The sequence below is a fragment of the Triplophysa dalaica genome, chromosome 1 (assembly GCF_015846415.1).
Source record: "Triplophysa dalaica isolate WHDGS20190420 chromosome 1, ASM1584641v1, whole genome shotgun sequence".
NCBI classification, from domain to species: domain Eukaryota; kingdom Metazoa; phylum Chordata; class Actinopteri; order Cypriniformes; family Nemacheilidae; genus Triplophysa; species Triplophysa dalaica.
In genome coordinates, this window is record NC_079542.1 from 8,249,756 (window position 1) to 8,268,337 (window position 18,582).

The window sequence follows — 18,582 nt, forward strand, 5'->3', positions numbered from 1 at the left end:
GAATAAAAGAGTGAATACATGTATGGAATGAAGTTCATTTAGGTTTCGGACACCACCACAAAAATGGAGTTATATAGGAGATAGGAAGTGGTTTTGGACACAGCTCAAGTCTTAAGAGAGTTGGTCATATCAAAGTCCTCGAATGACTTTCCATAGTAATTAAGTCATTTCTACTAGGGAAAGTCAATGGGGATTTATATACTTATTTTGAATTACTCCTTTAAGTTTCTTCCCCAAAATAAAATGATGTGACCCAGAATCTTCCTATACAGCACTTTTGCTTAACCAACATTATCAGTCTGATGTCTCTTCAACGTCATCAAATCACCAACAGCTTTTGCAGGAAAAAGAAACCTTTGGAAAATATGTGGGACACTCTTGTAGCCAAAACCCTACAGACTTCAGCCGCACTATTGAAACCAGATGTTTACTTTACTGGCCAATTTTGATAAATGGTGTAATGATAACCATTATGCATTGGGGTAATTTTATATCAGCACAGCACCACATTGTTTTTGTTTCATAGCCAAACAAACTGTGTTTGTGCCCACGGCCAGGTGTCGGATTCGACCTAATTGATAAGGAGACAGCAGGGCTATGGTTTTCATGTTCTTCCAACATGGTCTCCACAAAAGCCTAAACTTATTGTCTTGTTATTCTCTGTCGTGAGTGAACTGCGGGATTAGAGAGATGTTGTGCTATGACACTAAGTTCATTTAACAGTGCTTATCTTGTGGACACAGTTGTGGGAATGTGCCATTTCGGCTTCTGCAGGCAATGTTGTGTGTGTGCATTGCATGTGTTAGCTGTTCAAATAGGAAATGACATCAGCCAAGTTTATCTATGCATATATCTTTGTTTTGACTTGGGTAAATGCAATTAAAATTGGGATAGAATTGAACTATTTTCCACTGTGCTTTAAAATATACTAGGTTCCATTAAAACTCCGGCTACACAAAAGACAAATTTGGGGTTTTCATATACAGTGACATGCATAAAATTTGACGGAGGCACGCTTCAGTTATAACTGATATCTCGGCTATGTAAAGCTGGTTTTACTTGAGACACACAGTGAATGATTGTGATATTACATTTTCAGTGTGATTATGTTTAAGCTATATGGACATTTTATGTACCTACAAACAATACTCCAGTTTCATAGCTGACCACTGATATATTACTTGTGCAAGTAAATTATTCAAAGAACATCAACGAGAAAGCAATGAATCCAGGCGACAGTTGCTTTGTAGCATAGCTCATTTTATTGTTTAAACAGTTTTGCATAGGAAATATATCCACTTCCAGTAATTGACTGCAGTAAAAACAGCTGCTAGCAGTATAGGCTGGATATAACAGTAACAATCACAAAAAAGTCAAGCGTTATTTACACTCATTTTTTACCTTGTGGCAATTTTAGCCCCTGCACCAAATGCAACCAGCTTGAAGGCAGTGCCTACTGTTTATAGCTGTAAAAACTGAAAATGTCGAAATCAACAGAAGAAAACAAAACCGTAAAAGAACAAGGTCTTCACTATACAGCTCGCTTGAAGGACACCTGCTTTTCATAAATTGTGAGTAAAAACACAAAGACTTGATAAAGTGTTCTATAATGTACATTCAGAACATACATTAATATTTGCATACAACTGCTGCATTTTCACAATCACTACAAAAACTGTTACAACATTTGTTGGTGTTAGTGTTGTTGTTGTCATGTTACAAACACAATACCACTGAGATTGCAGTGGGCATAAAAGTGCCACAAGACCCCCCCCCCACCCTACCCCCTTCCAAAAAGAAATAAAAATCAACTCTGCTGTGGAGCTGGCAATCATTTTTTTGTCATCTATTGTAGTACTAAGTGTAGTCTAGAGAAACACACTGCCCAACTATTACTTTACCTCATTAAATAGAGACTGGGGCATCCCATTTGACTAAAATATCCAAAATTGAACAAAGCACAAAAACACAAAACAAACACAGGACCAAAAAAAGCAGAAACATATGGGGGGAAATAAATGGGAAGAGGCATCCCACAAATTCTGTTTGGATTGAAGATTGAGTTTGTTTGTTTTATTGTATCCCCAAAAGAAAATTCAATGTTTTCTTTATTTACAAGAGAAAGTCAACTGAGCTGAAACAGGCACTGCTTGAAATCTTTTATCTTTTCTTTTTCTGGTAAACATCTTTTTAATAATTTGCTGGTTTTAAAAATGCTCCTGTTCAATGATCATTCATGCTGCTGTAAATGCCCTAATATTAGAAATATGAGAGTAGATGTGGACCAAACTGTCCTGCTGCCTTCCCTTTGTAACAAAGGTAACACCTGCACACTCCGAACAGATGAAAACAGACATTGCATGAGCTCCACTGTTTCTCCTTGCATATACAGTATATACACACATGTAGGATTTTACAAGGACCATGATCATGACATTCATGAACTTCACCATGCCACAACTTTATCATCTTACTGCTTTTAATTCCTAATTTCACATAACTATTTCCGCAACCAATACTATAAAGATAAGCCCTTTGAACAAAAAAAGAAATCGCTATCTGTACCCCAATATAAGGTATAAATTGACAATCGGATCACGCCTCAAAACATCGTATGGTGAGGGGAAGTGCTATGAGCTACCATGACAACACTCAGTCCAACAAGATAAAAACACTCGGGCTAATAAGAGCTTCATAGCTAGCTCTACGTAATCCACACAACAAACAATGTGCCAATGAAGGGGGTAGTGGGAACTGCAGAAAGTGCAAATGCTCAGCTGTTTATTTTCTCCATGATGGCAACATGAATAAGACATCTGTGAGCCTACACAAAGGCTTCTGGGAGCTCTCCGTACCGAGCCTGCCCTGAATACTACACGTCGAATGCGTCCAGCATTCCCAATCCCTTCCCACAGCAGACATGTAAACACTGCAGAATGGAGATGCCAACGTGGCATCTTGCAGAAAAATCCCAGCAAGCAAATTCTGTACATCATATGGAGGGTCAGCCTCTAGTGATGGGGAAAATAATGCATGCTTTATTTTGCACAAAACAGTAGAACAATTTTTGATGTCGTACGCGACATTACCCTGGTAGTTGTTGTTGGGAGACTCAGATCAGGTGCCTTTATTCTAAAGTGACAAGGAGTTCACCAACTCAGGAAAAAACGACCCTACTTAACACAAACTGAAACATTAATTCTTGTCCCGTTTTCATTATCACATTATCACATCACACACAAACTATGGCCACACTAACAAAACAACACTTCAAACATTTATGAAATTTCTTAAGGATCCAAGTTAATTGACACGAAATACAACAAAAGACCTTCATCATTTTGTTTTAAACATTTACAGTCCCACACAGGAATTTACTCCACTTTAAAAGTACAGGAGAATAAAAGAAAGATCGAAATATTCCACCTCTCTTCTTTAATGGACAGCTGGAAAGTTAGAACACGAATCTAAACTCAAAACATTTTTTGTTCGTTTTTTTTGTTTCACAAAAAAATATGGACATCACTTAAATTCACGATTACAAGTCTTTTTACAAACGGGGAAAGAAAAGGAATTTTACAGTGTACACACTTTTGTTAACCAGGCAGGCATTTCAATAGAAAGACCCTTAACTACTCTCCTCGTGAGTCACCCTCGCACTCCCGGAAAGATTCATCTACACACATTTCACGAAGCTGCCAAAGCAGATTTTATCCCATTACGACGACTACCAAAAACTATTGCTATTACCACGGCCATCGAGATGGCCCCTATCTACGGCCTCCTTCACGGTTTCCAACTCGCCCTAAAACGCGAGAATGACTCCACGACCCTGACAAGCCCACCACTGCGGGAGGAAATGCACTTGAGTGGCCTTGCCGATGGCCAGAAGGCTGCAAAGCACTTAATTTGTCAAGAACGGAAAACAAAAAAATAACAGAACAGTGCACATTGAACGGGGGCGACTTGATTCTAGTATTTGAAAAAACTAAAAAAAAAGTTGACAAAGAACAAGTAGAGATTCAGCTTGACTTGAGCATATTTTTAATGGACTGAACCGATCCTTAGTAACGGGGTGTAATGTTACACAACATTTTTTTTCGAACAGTTTTTAACATTTATGATTATAATGCCCTGTGAAGCAAAACGCCTGAGTTTTGTTGTATTGATCGGGCACTACGGTTAGTGATTGCCTGTATGCTGTAGGTGCAAAACTGGGTTTCGTTGATCCGTCAGACCCTAAGAGCATTACGTCATTCCATTTTTACAAAGTCTATATCTTGTAAAACCTAAAATAACTATAAAACATTTAAACTAATGTTCCCCATGGGGGTAGTTTGTCTACAGATAACAATCTTAATAAGGCTGTAAATTAGAGCACTTCATAGGGAACAATAAGAAACAGTGATATTCTGATTGGGACACAATTAACACGCACAAACTTGCGTGATGGTGATTGTAGCGCATTTTATAACAAGTCACTTGTTCGTCAAAAATGTAAGGCATCTACTTGGGAATTGCATTGTTTACTGGAAAGGGAGAACCCGGGTGAGATATATGTGGTGGGAAAATGCACTAACAATAAGGCAGCATTTCATACTGTACCCTCAATGTGTTAGCCAAAGTGCGCGTCATTCACTGGTGATTGTCGCTCTCAAGTCAAGCTGTCTCCCTTATGAAAGTTGTTTTCTTCTGTGAATCCCTGGGGTCGAAGGTTGAAAAAGGAGTTTGTAGTCACAGTAGACAAATCAGTGACTTTGCAGCCATATTAGACCAAAGGGTGCATTCTCTGCAGACATGCTTCAAAGTGTAGGAAAAAAGTCCTTCCCTCTGTTGAGAATACTCAACATAAAATGACAAGCACCACCTTTCGGTACACTCGAGGGAAAAAAGACCTTGTCGCACACTGCATAGAAAGCAGTTCCCACTTTGGTCAAATACGAAAAAAAACAACAACAACAGCAACAACAACAACAACAGCAACAAAATAAATGTTTACACTTTTTGTATGTCTGTACTAGCTTCTAATAATCCACATATCTAAAAGCACTACCTACATAGGCAAAACTTGGTATTGCATAATTCTTATAAATCTTGACCCCCGCCCTCCCCGATAATGACTGGAAGATGGAAAAATCAAACAAACAAACGATTAAAACAGAATCAAAATAAAGAAAACCACCAAAATACTGAAAACAATAATGCTGAATGTTGATTATAAAGTTTAGAACAGCAACTATACAAAGCCTTGATATGCACTGTAAATGTGAGATAAAGTAGTAAATGAAGCTAAAAATCAACAATGTCACAAATTCATCCAGAGTACAAAATATTTCTTATCATAAAAATGTTACTTTTTTCCTAAAACGGTAATAAATGCAGCAAAAACAAGTGTAGTGATGTTCTCTATATTCGAAGGCAAGGCACGTAACGTGGACTATATACTTTCGTGCAAATTAAGATTATTGGAAAGATTAATTCTATAAATATGTCTGATTGGAGAGGCGATGGCATTGAGAATGCCGGGAGCGATCGTAGATTTCTGAGACTGCGGCTTTTGGGAACTACCAAAAAGAGGATGTGAAATAAGCACCTTAAGACCTCGCCTAAACTCGCAGTTTAGTGTTAAAATGAGTACACATAACACACATACACATCTTGTCTTAAATTACTTGATCAACCTGCGTCCCTCTTGTTTCTCATGATTTCAAAGTGTAAACAGTAGCTTTACAAGCTAACAGCCAAATAAACATGCATACTAGTTCGGTAGGTATATGTCAAAATAAGCCATTTTATACACGCCGTGTGTTCGCGTCTTTTTTAAACCTATTTTACGTTTTCTTTTCAATAAATTAAAGAAAAAAAACTACCCGCATGTTTGGGTAAGGCTCAACATAAGTGCTGTATTGTTCATGTTCAGTTTTGCTCAGGTAAACGTTAACTGTCCATCTCATTCATCCACCCTTAGCTTTTCCTAGTATCCCGAATCAAGGACGCAATTTTCTATATATTTTTTACGTTTTTAAGTTTATTTTAAAACTTTTCTCCCCATTCCTTTAGAGTCTTAGGGCAGACAGACTGTGATAGCTTCCCTTCAGTAAAATCATTTAAATTGCACTTGCCTCTTATGAGATATTGACTTTTTGTCTCAAAATCCTTTTCAAAGGAAATATCAAAAAAACGAAAAAGGGGGTTGTATTTCCTGCTTAGCAATATAACTTTTTTCTTTCATTGAAGAAAAAACCTTTTCAGAGTTTGTAACTCTTTAGAGTAAATTCTTACCTTTACCTCAAAAGGAATCAAGTAGAAGATTGACAAGATTGAAAAGATTTTGCACCATGGGTAAATGAAAATTTTCGAGGGAAATAAGAAAATAGAGACATTCAGTTCATTGAAAATTGCTCCTGTGGTCATGTGAGGAATAGGATGAGCCTCTGTTTGATCAAAGTTTGTGTGAATTGCAGCTCGCTTTTCAAACCGTCCAGCCAGCCAGCCCTTGCGTGGCCATCCCCATCTAAATAATTTCATAAACCAAGACTAGTAATCGTGACGTAAGAACGAGAGAAACACTACGAGAGACTAGCATATCATGCATATACAGTAAGGCATCTAAAGTTTGAATGGTAAGTATCACAGTATCTCAGTTTAGGGGCCTCTTGACACAATGACTGACTGGTGTGGAGAGAGGCTCATGTCAGAAGAGAACGCTTTGACCCCACTCACTCTACCGCTCTAAGCCAATGTCCATTAGAGGGCGGGCCAAAGGTCCAGGTCGATTGTATAAGTGCTGCTTGCTGGTTTGTCCGAGGACCCCGTCACTCCTGGGCTCCGCTTCTAGGCCACCTTCAATTGCTTGATTCCGCCTGCAGGAGGGGCTCACCAATGATGTTTATGCTGTAATTCTGGACATTTGTTGGCAGAATCGGAGTCCCGTTCGACACTTGGAATGGAATTAAGCTCGCCCAGGTACCAGGACTGCAGAAACACAGGGGAGAGAGGGAATGTACTGTTACTATTATGATCCAATAATGTGGATTTGGGGAAAAAAAAGACATTTATAAATCTAGTTCACCTGAAAATAAAAATTATATTATTTATTCACACTCATGTTGTTCAAAACCTGTATCACTCTCGGTGACAGACAAAAAAAAACATTTTGAGAAATGTTTCAGTGGATTGTTGTCAATACAATTTAAGTCTTGTTTAGTTACAGACGTTCTTCAAAATATCGTCTTTTGTGTTCTGCAGAAGAAAGTAAGTCAATACAGGTTTGCAATGACGTGGGTGGGTAAATTATAATAGAGTGTTCACTCTTAAAAGTTTTCAAAAAAGACATAAAGAATTGCACAATATGGATTCGTTTGTATCATAGAACAAACCGGTTCACCAAGCATTTGTTGCATCATATGAAGTGTCTATAAATATACTTCTCCGGATTAAAACGTTATCTTGTATATGGTCCCTACATTATATGCGGTAACATGCATGTTCTTCATTTCATTGTGAAGTTGCACTGCATTAAAGCATCTGCTAAATTAATAAATGTAAAGGAATAAAACGCATCAATACATTTCATTACCATTCTGAATCAGTAAATGAAAAGTCGTATCAGGTCTAGACTTTTTCCCACCCTCCTTTTAAAACCGGTCCTTTCACATACAGACAATCGTGCAAAATAATAAGTTCGGCATCGTGTCAGGGAACAGGATATCCCAGAGAAACAAAGCGCTCTTAGTGGAAACGCACGGGGGAAGTTTCCCCAAGAGCATGCGCTCATCCCCGCCCCCTGCAGCTGACACCCACTTTCTGATCAATAGCGTTAAAGCGTCTACAGAACTTTCCTATCTGCATTCAGCACATGTTAACCGCACAACAACACAAGTCTGTTAATTGCGAGCTGCGGTGCGAATCTTAGATGCAAAAACGTCAGGGCGCACAAACAGCATGTTGTTCCCTGGGGGAAGAACAGGGGGGGCGGAATGGTGCGTACATGTGTCAAATAATTAGGCAGGCCAGAAACCAGAGCCCCGGTGTGGCCCCCCCTTCTTCCGAGTCTGAAATACCTGTCTCACCCAATCACCAAACACAATCTTTCTGCTTGCAGATTACAGACCGCACTCCTGCTCTGTCAACAGTGGCCGGCGCACACAGCCTCTCTTTGTTTTTCTCCCTCTCGATTCTTTATCCCCACCCCGAAAAGAAAAGGGAGAGGGTTGAGAGGGGGTGAGGGGATGATTGAAGAAAGGAGACCGTGCGGAAAGACACTTTTCCCTGGGATCACTGGTTTGGATGCAGGTGCGAGCCTTTAGAGGGCTTTTCTTTTGGAGTTTGTTGTTTGTTTTCCGAGGGGGCTAAAGCCGACGGCTGGTGAGGGACAGGGACCCGGCGGATGTGGAACAGTGACTTTATTCTTCTAGAGGCGGCCTGGGGTGACACTGCTGCCTGTTGGCTTGAAAGCAGCTAATGATTCAGTCTGAGTTTTATACAAATCACTCGCAGCCAAAGGCTGAAATCTTACACCCGGTGATACAAGGGTTGCACACAGAGTCAGACTTTGAATAAAAAAGTCCAGAAACAGGGTGAGAAAGTTGCTCTATATAAAGAAAACAAAAATAGAGGGACACGGAATCAGAAATGCACTGCACGCTCTCTTAAGAGTTAAATAGAATATGCGAAGAAGTAACTGGACCGGTTCTTTCCTCCCTCCACAGTCCTCATTTACCCTTTAATACTGATCATGCGCTTACCCTTTCCTCTCCCTTCTAGAAATCACCTAACAGGAAATGAGAGATTAAGTGTTTCAGAGATGTGAACGACAGCCCTGGGTTTCAATCAGACTCGAGACACTATTTCAGGGATTTATGACCTGACTTGATGAACTTTAAAGTACTTGAGACATGACTCTGACTTTCTTGCAATGACTTACTTACGACGTCAGACCAGTCATTTGTTTGGAGTCTACACATCCACTTCATACACATCATGCAGTGATTTGTAAGGAAATTATTAAAAGAGGAAATACGGTAATAAATTCTATAGAACACAAGAACAATTTTCTGTGGGAACGAATTCAAATGTGCAACAAATTTCAATTATACAGCAGTGTTTGTAACGGGAAATGTTATGTTGTGTTCCCACCGAACACGAATGAAGCGTTTTGCGCGAGTGATTTACATATTAAGTCAATGCAAAGATGCGATAGGACATCCTGCGGCGCGATTCGCGCGAATTGAGCGTTTTGGGCGCTTGACGAGAAAAATCTAAACTTTGCCGAAAATTTTCGTCGCCTTAACCAATCAGGAGCTTGTTCTAGTAGTGACGTGATAGCGAGTGGAGGCAGAAATCCAAAACAACAATGGAGGAAAAAATCATTGTTGCTGTATCTGGCTACCCGGAGCTGTACGATACATCTTACTTTATCGAATAAAACGGATCTTGCTTGGAAGAAAGTGAGTCAGGAGGTCGGACAATCTGTTAAATTGTAAAAAACGCTATTTACTCAATTTGAGCTATATAAATATATGTACGAGACTGGAGCCGCCTGGCAGAAGCCCCTCCCATGACGCGAATTTGCGTCTGTAGTGAAGTAATGAAGCAAGTAAACTCAAAATGTTCAAGCATTCAAATACGCGCGAAAAGCGCGATTCATTGGCGCAAATCGCATTTGGTGGGAACTCTATATTAGGTTTACTTTAAATGCAAAACTAAAACGGCCAGTAGGTGGCGGCCATTTTTTCACAAAGTCAGTGAAACGATCAACCATCATTCGTTTAAAACTACTGATTTATTTAAAAAACGGAAGCAAGTGTTATGATGAATCAATCTTTTCCGAGTCGTTCAAAACATAGATTCATTTAGGAAAGAAACATTGCAAAAATGCAAATGTAAGTGCTCAAATAGACGTTAATGCACATATGCAACATAACTTTGAGTACTACCACACTACCGTTTGAAAATAGAGTGCATTGTGGGTATTTAGACATTTTTTGCAACCTGACGCTGACCATACTGTCCAGTAATATGTTATCTTAAATATGTAACATTGCTAACGAAAAAAAGAGCACAAAATAAAATAACTGCATAGTATTAGTTTCTTCATTCCTTTTTATATCTACCATTAACCACCTACACTGGGAAAGAATAACTAATACCCCAGCAAAACTAGCCCACCCCTCAGCCTGTTAACCACCCCATACACTGTGCCTCTGATGGATTGACATGGGGCGGGTGCTTCCCTTTCCCCCAGTTCAAGGTTCAGTCTAATGTTACCTACTGTCTGGTTTCCCCTGGTTACCAGACAACTAGAGATGTGATGCCCCCAATCACTAGGGTGATGCTTGTTACATGGGACAAAGGGAAGAGAAACAAACAACTTTCACTACTCTAGGATTCTTTCATCAGAACTCTTCCCGCCAGCTACTTACGGGTCTCTCCTCCGGCTACAGGAACTAGCATGGGTCTGCTTCATTTTGGGATCAGATGTTCAATTAGATTATCTTATGGCATCTTAATGGATTGCTGACCCATTTCCTGTAAGATGGCAACAAGCAGAGCTGGCTGCAATTCAATTTGGTTTGAGCCGTTGACTGGCATGCATCGCACTGCGTCAGTGCAGCTTTACTCATGCATGCAAGCAACAAATCACATTTCCATAAGCCAATGACCTCAAGTCACTTGGAGTACACTTCATCTGCAGTAAACGTCTTACTTTCTCGTCACGTTCTGCCTAAGACGCTTCCCTAATCAGTCAAGGCGAGCTTCGATTTTGTTTGTTTAATAGTAAGACAGTTTTACATCATGCCACACTACCATCATCAATAAAAACTTTGCTTCAGCTTTCAGCTTATGAAACAGAAGAAAACTGAACACATTGGCAAGCCAGCCAAGTACAAGGTGATTTACAGTACTTAGCAAATTAGTTTTAGTGAGTATATTTGTAACTGACAACGTCTGGGTTTGATCTTTCAACAACTTAATGTTAAATTATGAGCCACTCCATGTTGGTTATGAAATCTCATTGTGTGATGCAGGAGAAACGGTTCAGAGTTACTCCTCGTCGGGTTACATTTTATTCCCTGTACTCCGTGTGGTCTATTAAGAGGCCAGAGAAAGGGGTGGAATGAAAGCAGGGGACTGTATGCCTGTTGCCTGCAGAAAGAGGTAAGAGTGTGTTTAGTGTTGCTCTGTCTCTCCACACTGCTGCGGTGAGGAAGTGCTGAGCAAGACCTTTCCAGCAGCCGCAGCGGAGAGGTGTAGTGCAAAAGTGGGACTAGATGAGACGGGACATGGCTCAAGGACAAAGCACACGCTAAACCCATCTAATGCTACGATTGGGTTGTAGGCACTTCATGCTAAAGTATACACTGCAGTATAAGGATTTTTATTCAACTAGTTTGTTGAACAGATGCATCAAAATATCAAAAATTAGAAAGCGTTTATGAAGATCATCCATGTAAAGGGACAGTGAGTGTTTTGACGCTTTTCACTTAAAACCAAGTAGCATCTATAAAATGATACTAGACGTGGTTTCAGACGTAAGCACTACTTTTTCATTACGTAGTACATTACGTTGGACTATAGACATGTCTCAAAATGTTGGCGAATCAATATGGACACCTTTAAATGCTTGGAGTACTGTATACTTTGTGATGTTTCTTGCTGCTTTGTTTGTTATTTAATGCAATGACATTCATACATTCTTAAGTGTCCAAATGCTTTTTAGGGTCAACGTATGTCTGTCTGTATTTATAAAAAAAAAACATGGAACAGTGTAAACCTTTAATGTAGGAGGGAGGTTGAGAGCGATTAAGTAAAATAAACAGTCTTGACTGCCGCTATGAAAAGCCAAGTTTAGCGGTGACCTTTGCAAACATACAGCTCTCTGCTGTTTGTGAACCACAGACAGACGCTGGAGTTCTGCTCTTTCCCAACAGTAATCATCATCTTCCTAACTGCCATTCTTTCAGGGAGATAAGGATGTTAACCATTAATATGTCTGGTTTTGTTCTGAGCCTTATTCTGGAAGACTAATCTAAGAGAAACATCAAGACAGGCTAAACAAGGTGGTGATCATATTTCGTCACACAAATAACCAGAAGCATTTGTGTGACAAGCTGAAAAAGGTTTGTGAAGTTAAACTTACATAACTTTTGGAAAAGAGAAATGGAAATGAAACATCTGGAAATCAATTTTAAATCTGGTAATTAAAATAAAAATATATAAAAAAAATCTCTCTTATCACGGTCTTCATAAAGTCTATACACAGACATTAATGGCCAAATACAAATACATTTTTTTAAAATCTTTTTTATAAAATAACACAATAACAAAAGTTTTTAATCAGGTCTGAGTTGGAGCGGTTGTTGGACTATTGCAGAAACAGTAACACTTGAGGTGAGAGGTGGGTTGAAAATAAAGGAAACTTTTACCTTTGCCAAGAAATCCCCAAAGTCTCCTCTGAGCCATATGACCTGATGTTTTGATTCACGGGCCAGTCACAAATCCTCAGCTGTCAATCAAACACCTCTCAGTCAGACAACTGGGCTAGCACAACGGCAACTAACACACATTTAGCATGCAACAAAACCTGCAGCTCTAGACTCAACACATATTCTTACATTTATCTGAAGTTAATCTAACATTACTAGAGACATAAAACGCATTACTAATACTCAGGATTAATAGATTATGGATTACGGATTAGATATTTAATCATACGTTTATGTCATAGGTTGGGATATTATATGTTCAACACAATTAGATTCTATTTAAACTTCAGAAAGATCAAAATGAAAAAGGCAGTCGTCATATCTAGCATGCAATACCATTAGTGGTCTAAATATTAATCATCCTGAAAGCAAAAGAAGAGGTTAGTATACAAAAAATGGGGGCTGGGTTACATGAAGATTATTCATTTATCCCAGAATGCATTGGAATGGGAGGAAGCTCATGCATTCCAAGTGGTGCATGCAGTTACGGTCACTTCACTGCTGTTAGATGTTTTCAAAGCAGCCTACTTTCACTGAAGCATTACATGAATCATGCTATTTGACAGACTGATTTTAGTCGATAAAGTTAAACTATTCTTTAACTGGTTACAAGTGTTGTTGTTTTTTCTTTTGAAGATGTAATAAAAAAAATAGCACATTTTCACAGAATGGAACAGATATGCACACATACAGTATACACGCACACAAACATGCAACAGACTGTATGCATGACAGTGTGAGAAACAAAAACGTGTAATGTCTTCCATAAACAAAATGCAATACACCTTCTCGTGCACACGAAAACGCAAGTTTACAGTAAATGCCAAAAGCAATTAAATCCGAACGCTTTTTCGAACTTTCCATTTTGCTAATGCACGGGGTTTTCAGCAACGGCCACTCCAGATGCACAATCTGCACAAATGCTTTCATCAGGAACCTTCGCTCTCTGAATATTCAATCCCACTTATTCCCCGTCAATAGCTCCGGCCATTTCTGGAGAGCACCTGTATGCTCCAAAATCAAATCCATTTCCATCGCAATAAATCTAGCAAGGTGAATAATTGATTTTCTATATTTACTTCAAAGATGCTTTAGTACTCTCCCAGAGAGTTTCGGGCAGCTGAAATACACATTGCCCAGAGTGAAAGCACATAAATTAGTCAAACTCTGAGTGGGAATTTACAGGATATTCACTGCCAGCTTGGTGGCCCTGTCAGGATGCTGTGGCTATATATTAAATATATTAGGTTACCAGCAAGAAAATATTTTTTCCTTGATGTTAGGCAGAAAAATAACAACAGAGCTTAAGCCATAGATTTTCTGGAGCTCAGTGGTAAGAGCATTGCATTAACAACGCAAGGTTTTGGGTTCGATCCCAGGGGATTGCACATACCTAAGCATAAATCTATAGGATAATGCAATGTAAGTCGCTTTGGATAAAAGCGTCTGCCAAATGCGTAAATGTAAATGTAAGAAAACAACAACTTCATTTGAATAAAAATGTTAAGTGGTGTTTCGTTGTACGTGCTTTACAGTGGGAGTGATATAAAAGTATGTGAAATATTTCATACTGCTGCTATGTGCGGATATCCACCTCCGTCAGTACTGCCAGCTCTACTTTAACAAACTCCATCAGTAAGCGTGATACAGTGTTTGTGTGTGTTCTCCGGCGACCTGAATCCAGAAAACAATGGCAGTGGGGCAAAGTCGAGGTCAGCTATCAGACTGTTTTGGTAGAGCACATTCCTTCATCCTGTTTTGGACGACCCCACACTCTGAAAAAACACATTTATACAATACATGCTGAAAAGGTCCTGGATGCGCTCTACTGCCTGTATCCTAAGTGTATAAGGTCACCAATCTCACCGAGCAACTCAAGGGGCGATTTTAGCTCTTTCGGCTTCGGTATTTAAAGGGATAGTCTAACCAAAATTGTTTTTTAATATAATTTATTCACCTTCATGTCAATTCTCAGCCCAGCAGCCACCACCAGTGTGTCCTTGAGCAAGACACTTTACTCCATGTTGCTCCAGGGGGATTGTCCCTGTAATAAGTGCACTGTAAGTCGCTTTGGATAAAAGCGTCTGCTAAATGACTAAATGTGTAAATGTAAATGTAAATTTCTACATGTATGACTTTCTTCAGCACAACAGAAAAAATGTTATTTTTAAGAATGTCGGTAAACAAAAACCGTTGGTCCCCATTGACTTAAATTGTATGGACACAAAACCACATTTCTCAAAATATCTTCTTTTGTTTTCCACAGAAGTCATAAAAGTTTTGAGTGACATGAGGGTGATTTTTTTTTTTCTTTCTTCTGCAGGAACATCAAATATGTTATTTTTAAGAATGTCGTATGGACACAAAACCAATGCAAGTCAATGGGGACCAACGGTTTCTATTTACCAACATTCTTCAAAATATCTTCTCATGTGTTTTTGAGAAGAAAGACAGTCAATGGTTTGTAAATTGTGAGTAAATTATTTTGGGGTTCACTTTAAGGTGAAATATCCCTTTAAGCAAAAAATGTTATAGCTAGCTTTAAAACTGTATATCATACAATTTTCACTTTTATACATACACTTTAATATTATACAGTGAAATAAACTGCTACTTGTTTGAAGAAATTGTTAATTCTTGACTTGTTGCTGTTGCTTTTTCTGAAGCAGCATTGTGTTGTCGTCATGGGTTTGATTCCCAGTGAATGCTAATTAAATGCTAAAAGCCATGCTAAGTCACTCAATAAAAGTGATAATGTAAACTGCTAAAAGGTACACTAAAACCATGTCACACACGGTATCTCTGTATTATAGAAGTGATAGCATGACCCCGGCACCAAACCTGACGTCAGCGGTTAGCTGCACATTCCAGGTCCTGCCGCTCACAGGTGCCATCTGTCACTGTCACTACCAGATCACAGAGGTGCACGTCAGCATGGAAAACGTCCTCACAGCTGTGTACTGCTTAAGCAGGTTAGCATTGACTGTGATCACAGATCATGGCTCTGGGAGAGGGATGGGGGCAGAATAGACACACTGGAAGAAAAAGGAAGGGCCCCTGGGGAGACAGGCTAATGAAATCTACTCCTCACTGGTGTTTTCACAAACATGTCGCACAGGGGTATCAGTCCAGAGCAGGTGCTGTCGGGGTTGTGTGCATGAATGCTCATCTGTCATTTCCCCTGTGTGATTGGGTTAGGGGCAAGTTGTGAATGAGCTTGATTTAACAACAGTGCCATTGTGAAATGTATACTATGAGGACATCTGTCTATCATTTGTCTACTGTCTGCATTTCTGTCTGTCATGTCCACCTAAACATGCGTATCCAGTTATTATTTCTACATCATACCACTAAAGCATTGAACAAAGCAATCATAATAATAACGTTGATTCATGTTTGAATATTCCCAACAAGATTGTAAGATGTGTACAACAACCCCTTACAACAACATAGTTCACCCAAAATGTGAATTCTTTCATAATTTATTCGCCCTCATGTATTCCAAAACTGTATGACTTACTTTCTTCTGCAGAACACAAAGGAAGATTATTTGAAGAATGTCAGTGACCAAACAACACTGAACCCCACTGACTTTCATTGTATGGACACAAAATGCACATAAAGCCATTTTTCAAAAATATATTGTTTGTGTTCCAAAGCAGAAAGAGTCATTCAAGTTTTTAGTCACATGAAGGTAAATATATGACCGGTTTTTATTTTTGGGTGAACTATCCCTTTAAATAGCTACATTTACACATTGACATACATACAGCACCTAAAGCATACTGGGATACAGTATATTTTTTCAGCCTTTCCATAAACCCACTGTAAAGGGTATGGCCTCATCTCTGTTCCGCAGTGTCTACAACTCAGGATGAATTGTCTTTATGGCTTATCGCAGGAAACTGTCCATTACGCTAATGGCCACCATCCCAAAGCTGCCACTTCAGAGGGCCATATCATACAGCGCTCCATCAACATGCACCATCATATGTCATGCGCCGCCAACAACAGCCAACAAGAACATTATATGAAGGACCCAGCACCACCAATCACGAGCAGCGAAGTCTCGCACAGGGCCTATGAGCATAAAGATGGATCTTGTAAATTAAATAAGCTTAAACAACTGCTTTGGGACCAATTGGAGTGATTATGTATGTATGGACACACCCGCTTGATTTACAGACTCCAGTATGCGGCTAAAGAGACGCTGTGAATGTTTATGTAATGGAGTCATTACAATGAGGGCACGTTTGAGCATATACAGAGACCCTCTCGATGCATTTTAGAAGCATTTAAGTGCTTACGAGAGACCGAGAGAGGAAAAAAACAAAGAAGAACAAGAGATACAGAGAGAGGAGAAAAGCATGGATTTGAGAGAACAGAAAGAACCCCGCTGAGCGTCTGAAGCATTCTCAGTTTCCAGACAGTCAGGCTGAGCTGGAGGCCTCACCCTGCCCCACAGCATGCTGGGAAAGGAGCGCGACAGCTCTGTAAGGTGACGCCGCGGCGACGACTGTAATCCATACGGCCCAAACGTCACACGGCATGCTCTGACAAAAGCCCAGCAGGGGAACACAGGTGTCAATACGTCTCATAATATCCAACGATAAATCACCCAGAATAAAAGCTAGGCGACATTATTTACCGCCTGCTCAATGGCCGCAGGTTAACATGGGTCAGGCCTTTCTATACAAATCTCACTTCGAGAACCAACAAAGGCTCCGTCTAATATAAACAAGACGGATTGTTGATACAGTATATCATCCTGTCTCCGTCTAATCCCTTTGTCTGTTAAATGAACTATAACTAAAACAAAAGGCATTAAGCAAAGCGGCTAAATCGGTAGTGAGGACCATGCTAGAAAGACGGCAGGTCCCGTACCCGTATCTGCTAAAACATGTTGAACATCCATCTCTACATGCACTCCATCCATCGATCTCTCGCTTTTATCGATACATCACTCCCTTCATTAAGTCTATTGATCAATTGTATTAATCCACCAACCAATTTCACACTAGGCATCTAAAATCCTTCTCAAAGTAATAGTCCCATGTTTTTTAAATGAGGCAGTCTGGAGTACCGTCCCTGGTGGTGAGCTGTGCATTTTGTGGCAGCGTCCAACGTTGCCAAACCAGAGAGCAATAAAAGCGAGTCTTGCCATTACTGTAACTCAGGAGCGGAGCAGGAGAAAACCACTAATTATGATGTCGCCGCGTGCAGATGAATTCAATTAGAGGAGGGTGGAAAATACTGGCCTCGGACCAGCCCTTTCATGCTGCACTGGGCCGTCGCCGCACACGCTCCACTATTTTTCATTTTACAATACAGAGCCTTTTGCCAAAACGAGTTCATTTCGCAAAATACCTTCTAATCCTGGCCTGACATTAACCAAATTGCTCGCGTTAAGTTCTGCATTTTGCTGTATATCATTTGGTCCATTTGAAAACAATGCTTGCTATTGTTCCACAGTAGTTTTAACATTGCAAGACAAGATAAATGTTACGTTGAAATGCGTCTCAAGAGAAGCCGTCGTAATAGAGTCCAAGAAACGGCCCCAGGTGTAAATTAACTTGACGGTTAAAAAGTAGATTGAGATTCGACTATTTGAAAGAACTTAACAATGAATCTGAATTAAACTATTTTTGACTAGTTTAATTCACAGCAGCCCCAAAAAGTGTTTGGACATTTAAGTCACACTTTTACATTTATCCAAAAGACAGCATATGCAAAACACCACACAAGAGAGGTTCCTTACTTTTAAAATGAAAACAAAATTCATATACAACTCAAAATGAAAACAGTATTTCACACTCCATAATTCATCCGACCAGTACAGTATGTAATGTTAAAAACACTATGCTTGCTTTTACTTTTTTTACAAATAAAAATCCCAAAACTTGGGTCTAGGTCTTGCATCATAAGCATGTTTGAATGGTTTTTGTTGTTGCATTTAATGCAATGAAATGTAACTTTGCTCTAAGTATCTCCAAATCCTTTTTGGGGTTGCTGGATTTACTGGGGGAACTTGCACGAAAACAAAAACAAGTTTAGTCACAGCTCATTGATGAGAACTTGGATTTGGAATCTATCA

The 18,582-nt window shown here is 39.5% G+C and overlaps 1 protein-coding gene across 8 annotated transcripts in view; it reads right to left on the bottom strand.

Moving 5' to 3' along the window:
- Positions 1–1,239: 1,239 nt before the first annotated feature.
- LOC130438401 (nuclear factor 1 B-type-like) overlaps positions 1,240–18,582 on the bottom strand; it is a 79,350-nt gene continuing 62,007 nt past the window's right edge. For 7 of the 8 annotated variants that reach the window (XM_056770417.1, XM_056770341.1, XM_056770725.1 and 4 more), the window contains exons 11-12: positions 12,429–12,508; positions 1,240–6,975 (exon numbers count right to left, since the gene is read on the bottom strand). In XM_056770417.1, the coding sequence (XP_056626395.1) occupies positions 6,846–6,975; positions 12,429–12,508 (210 nt within the window). In that variant the 3' untranslated portion in view covers positions 1,240–6,845. The remainder of the gene's footprint in view (positions 6,976–12,428; positions 12,509–18,582) is intronic. The other variant, XM_056770892.1, reaches the window with a different exon arrangement.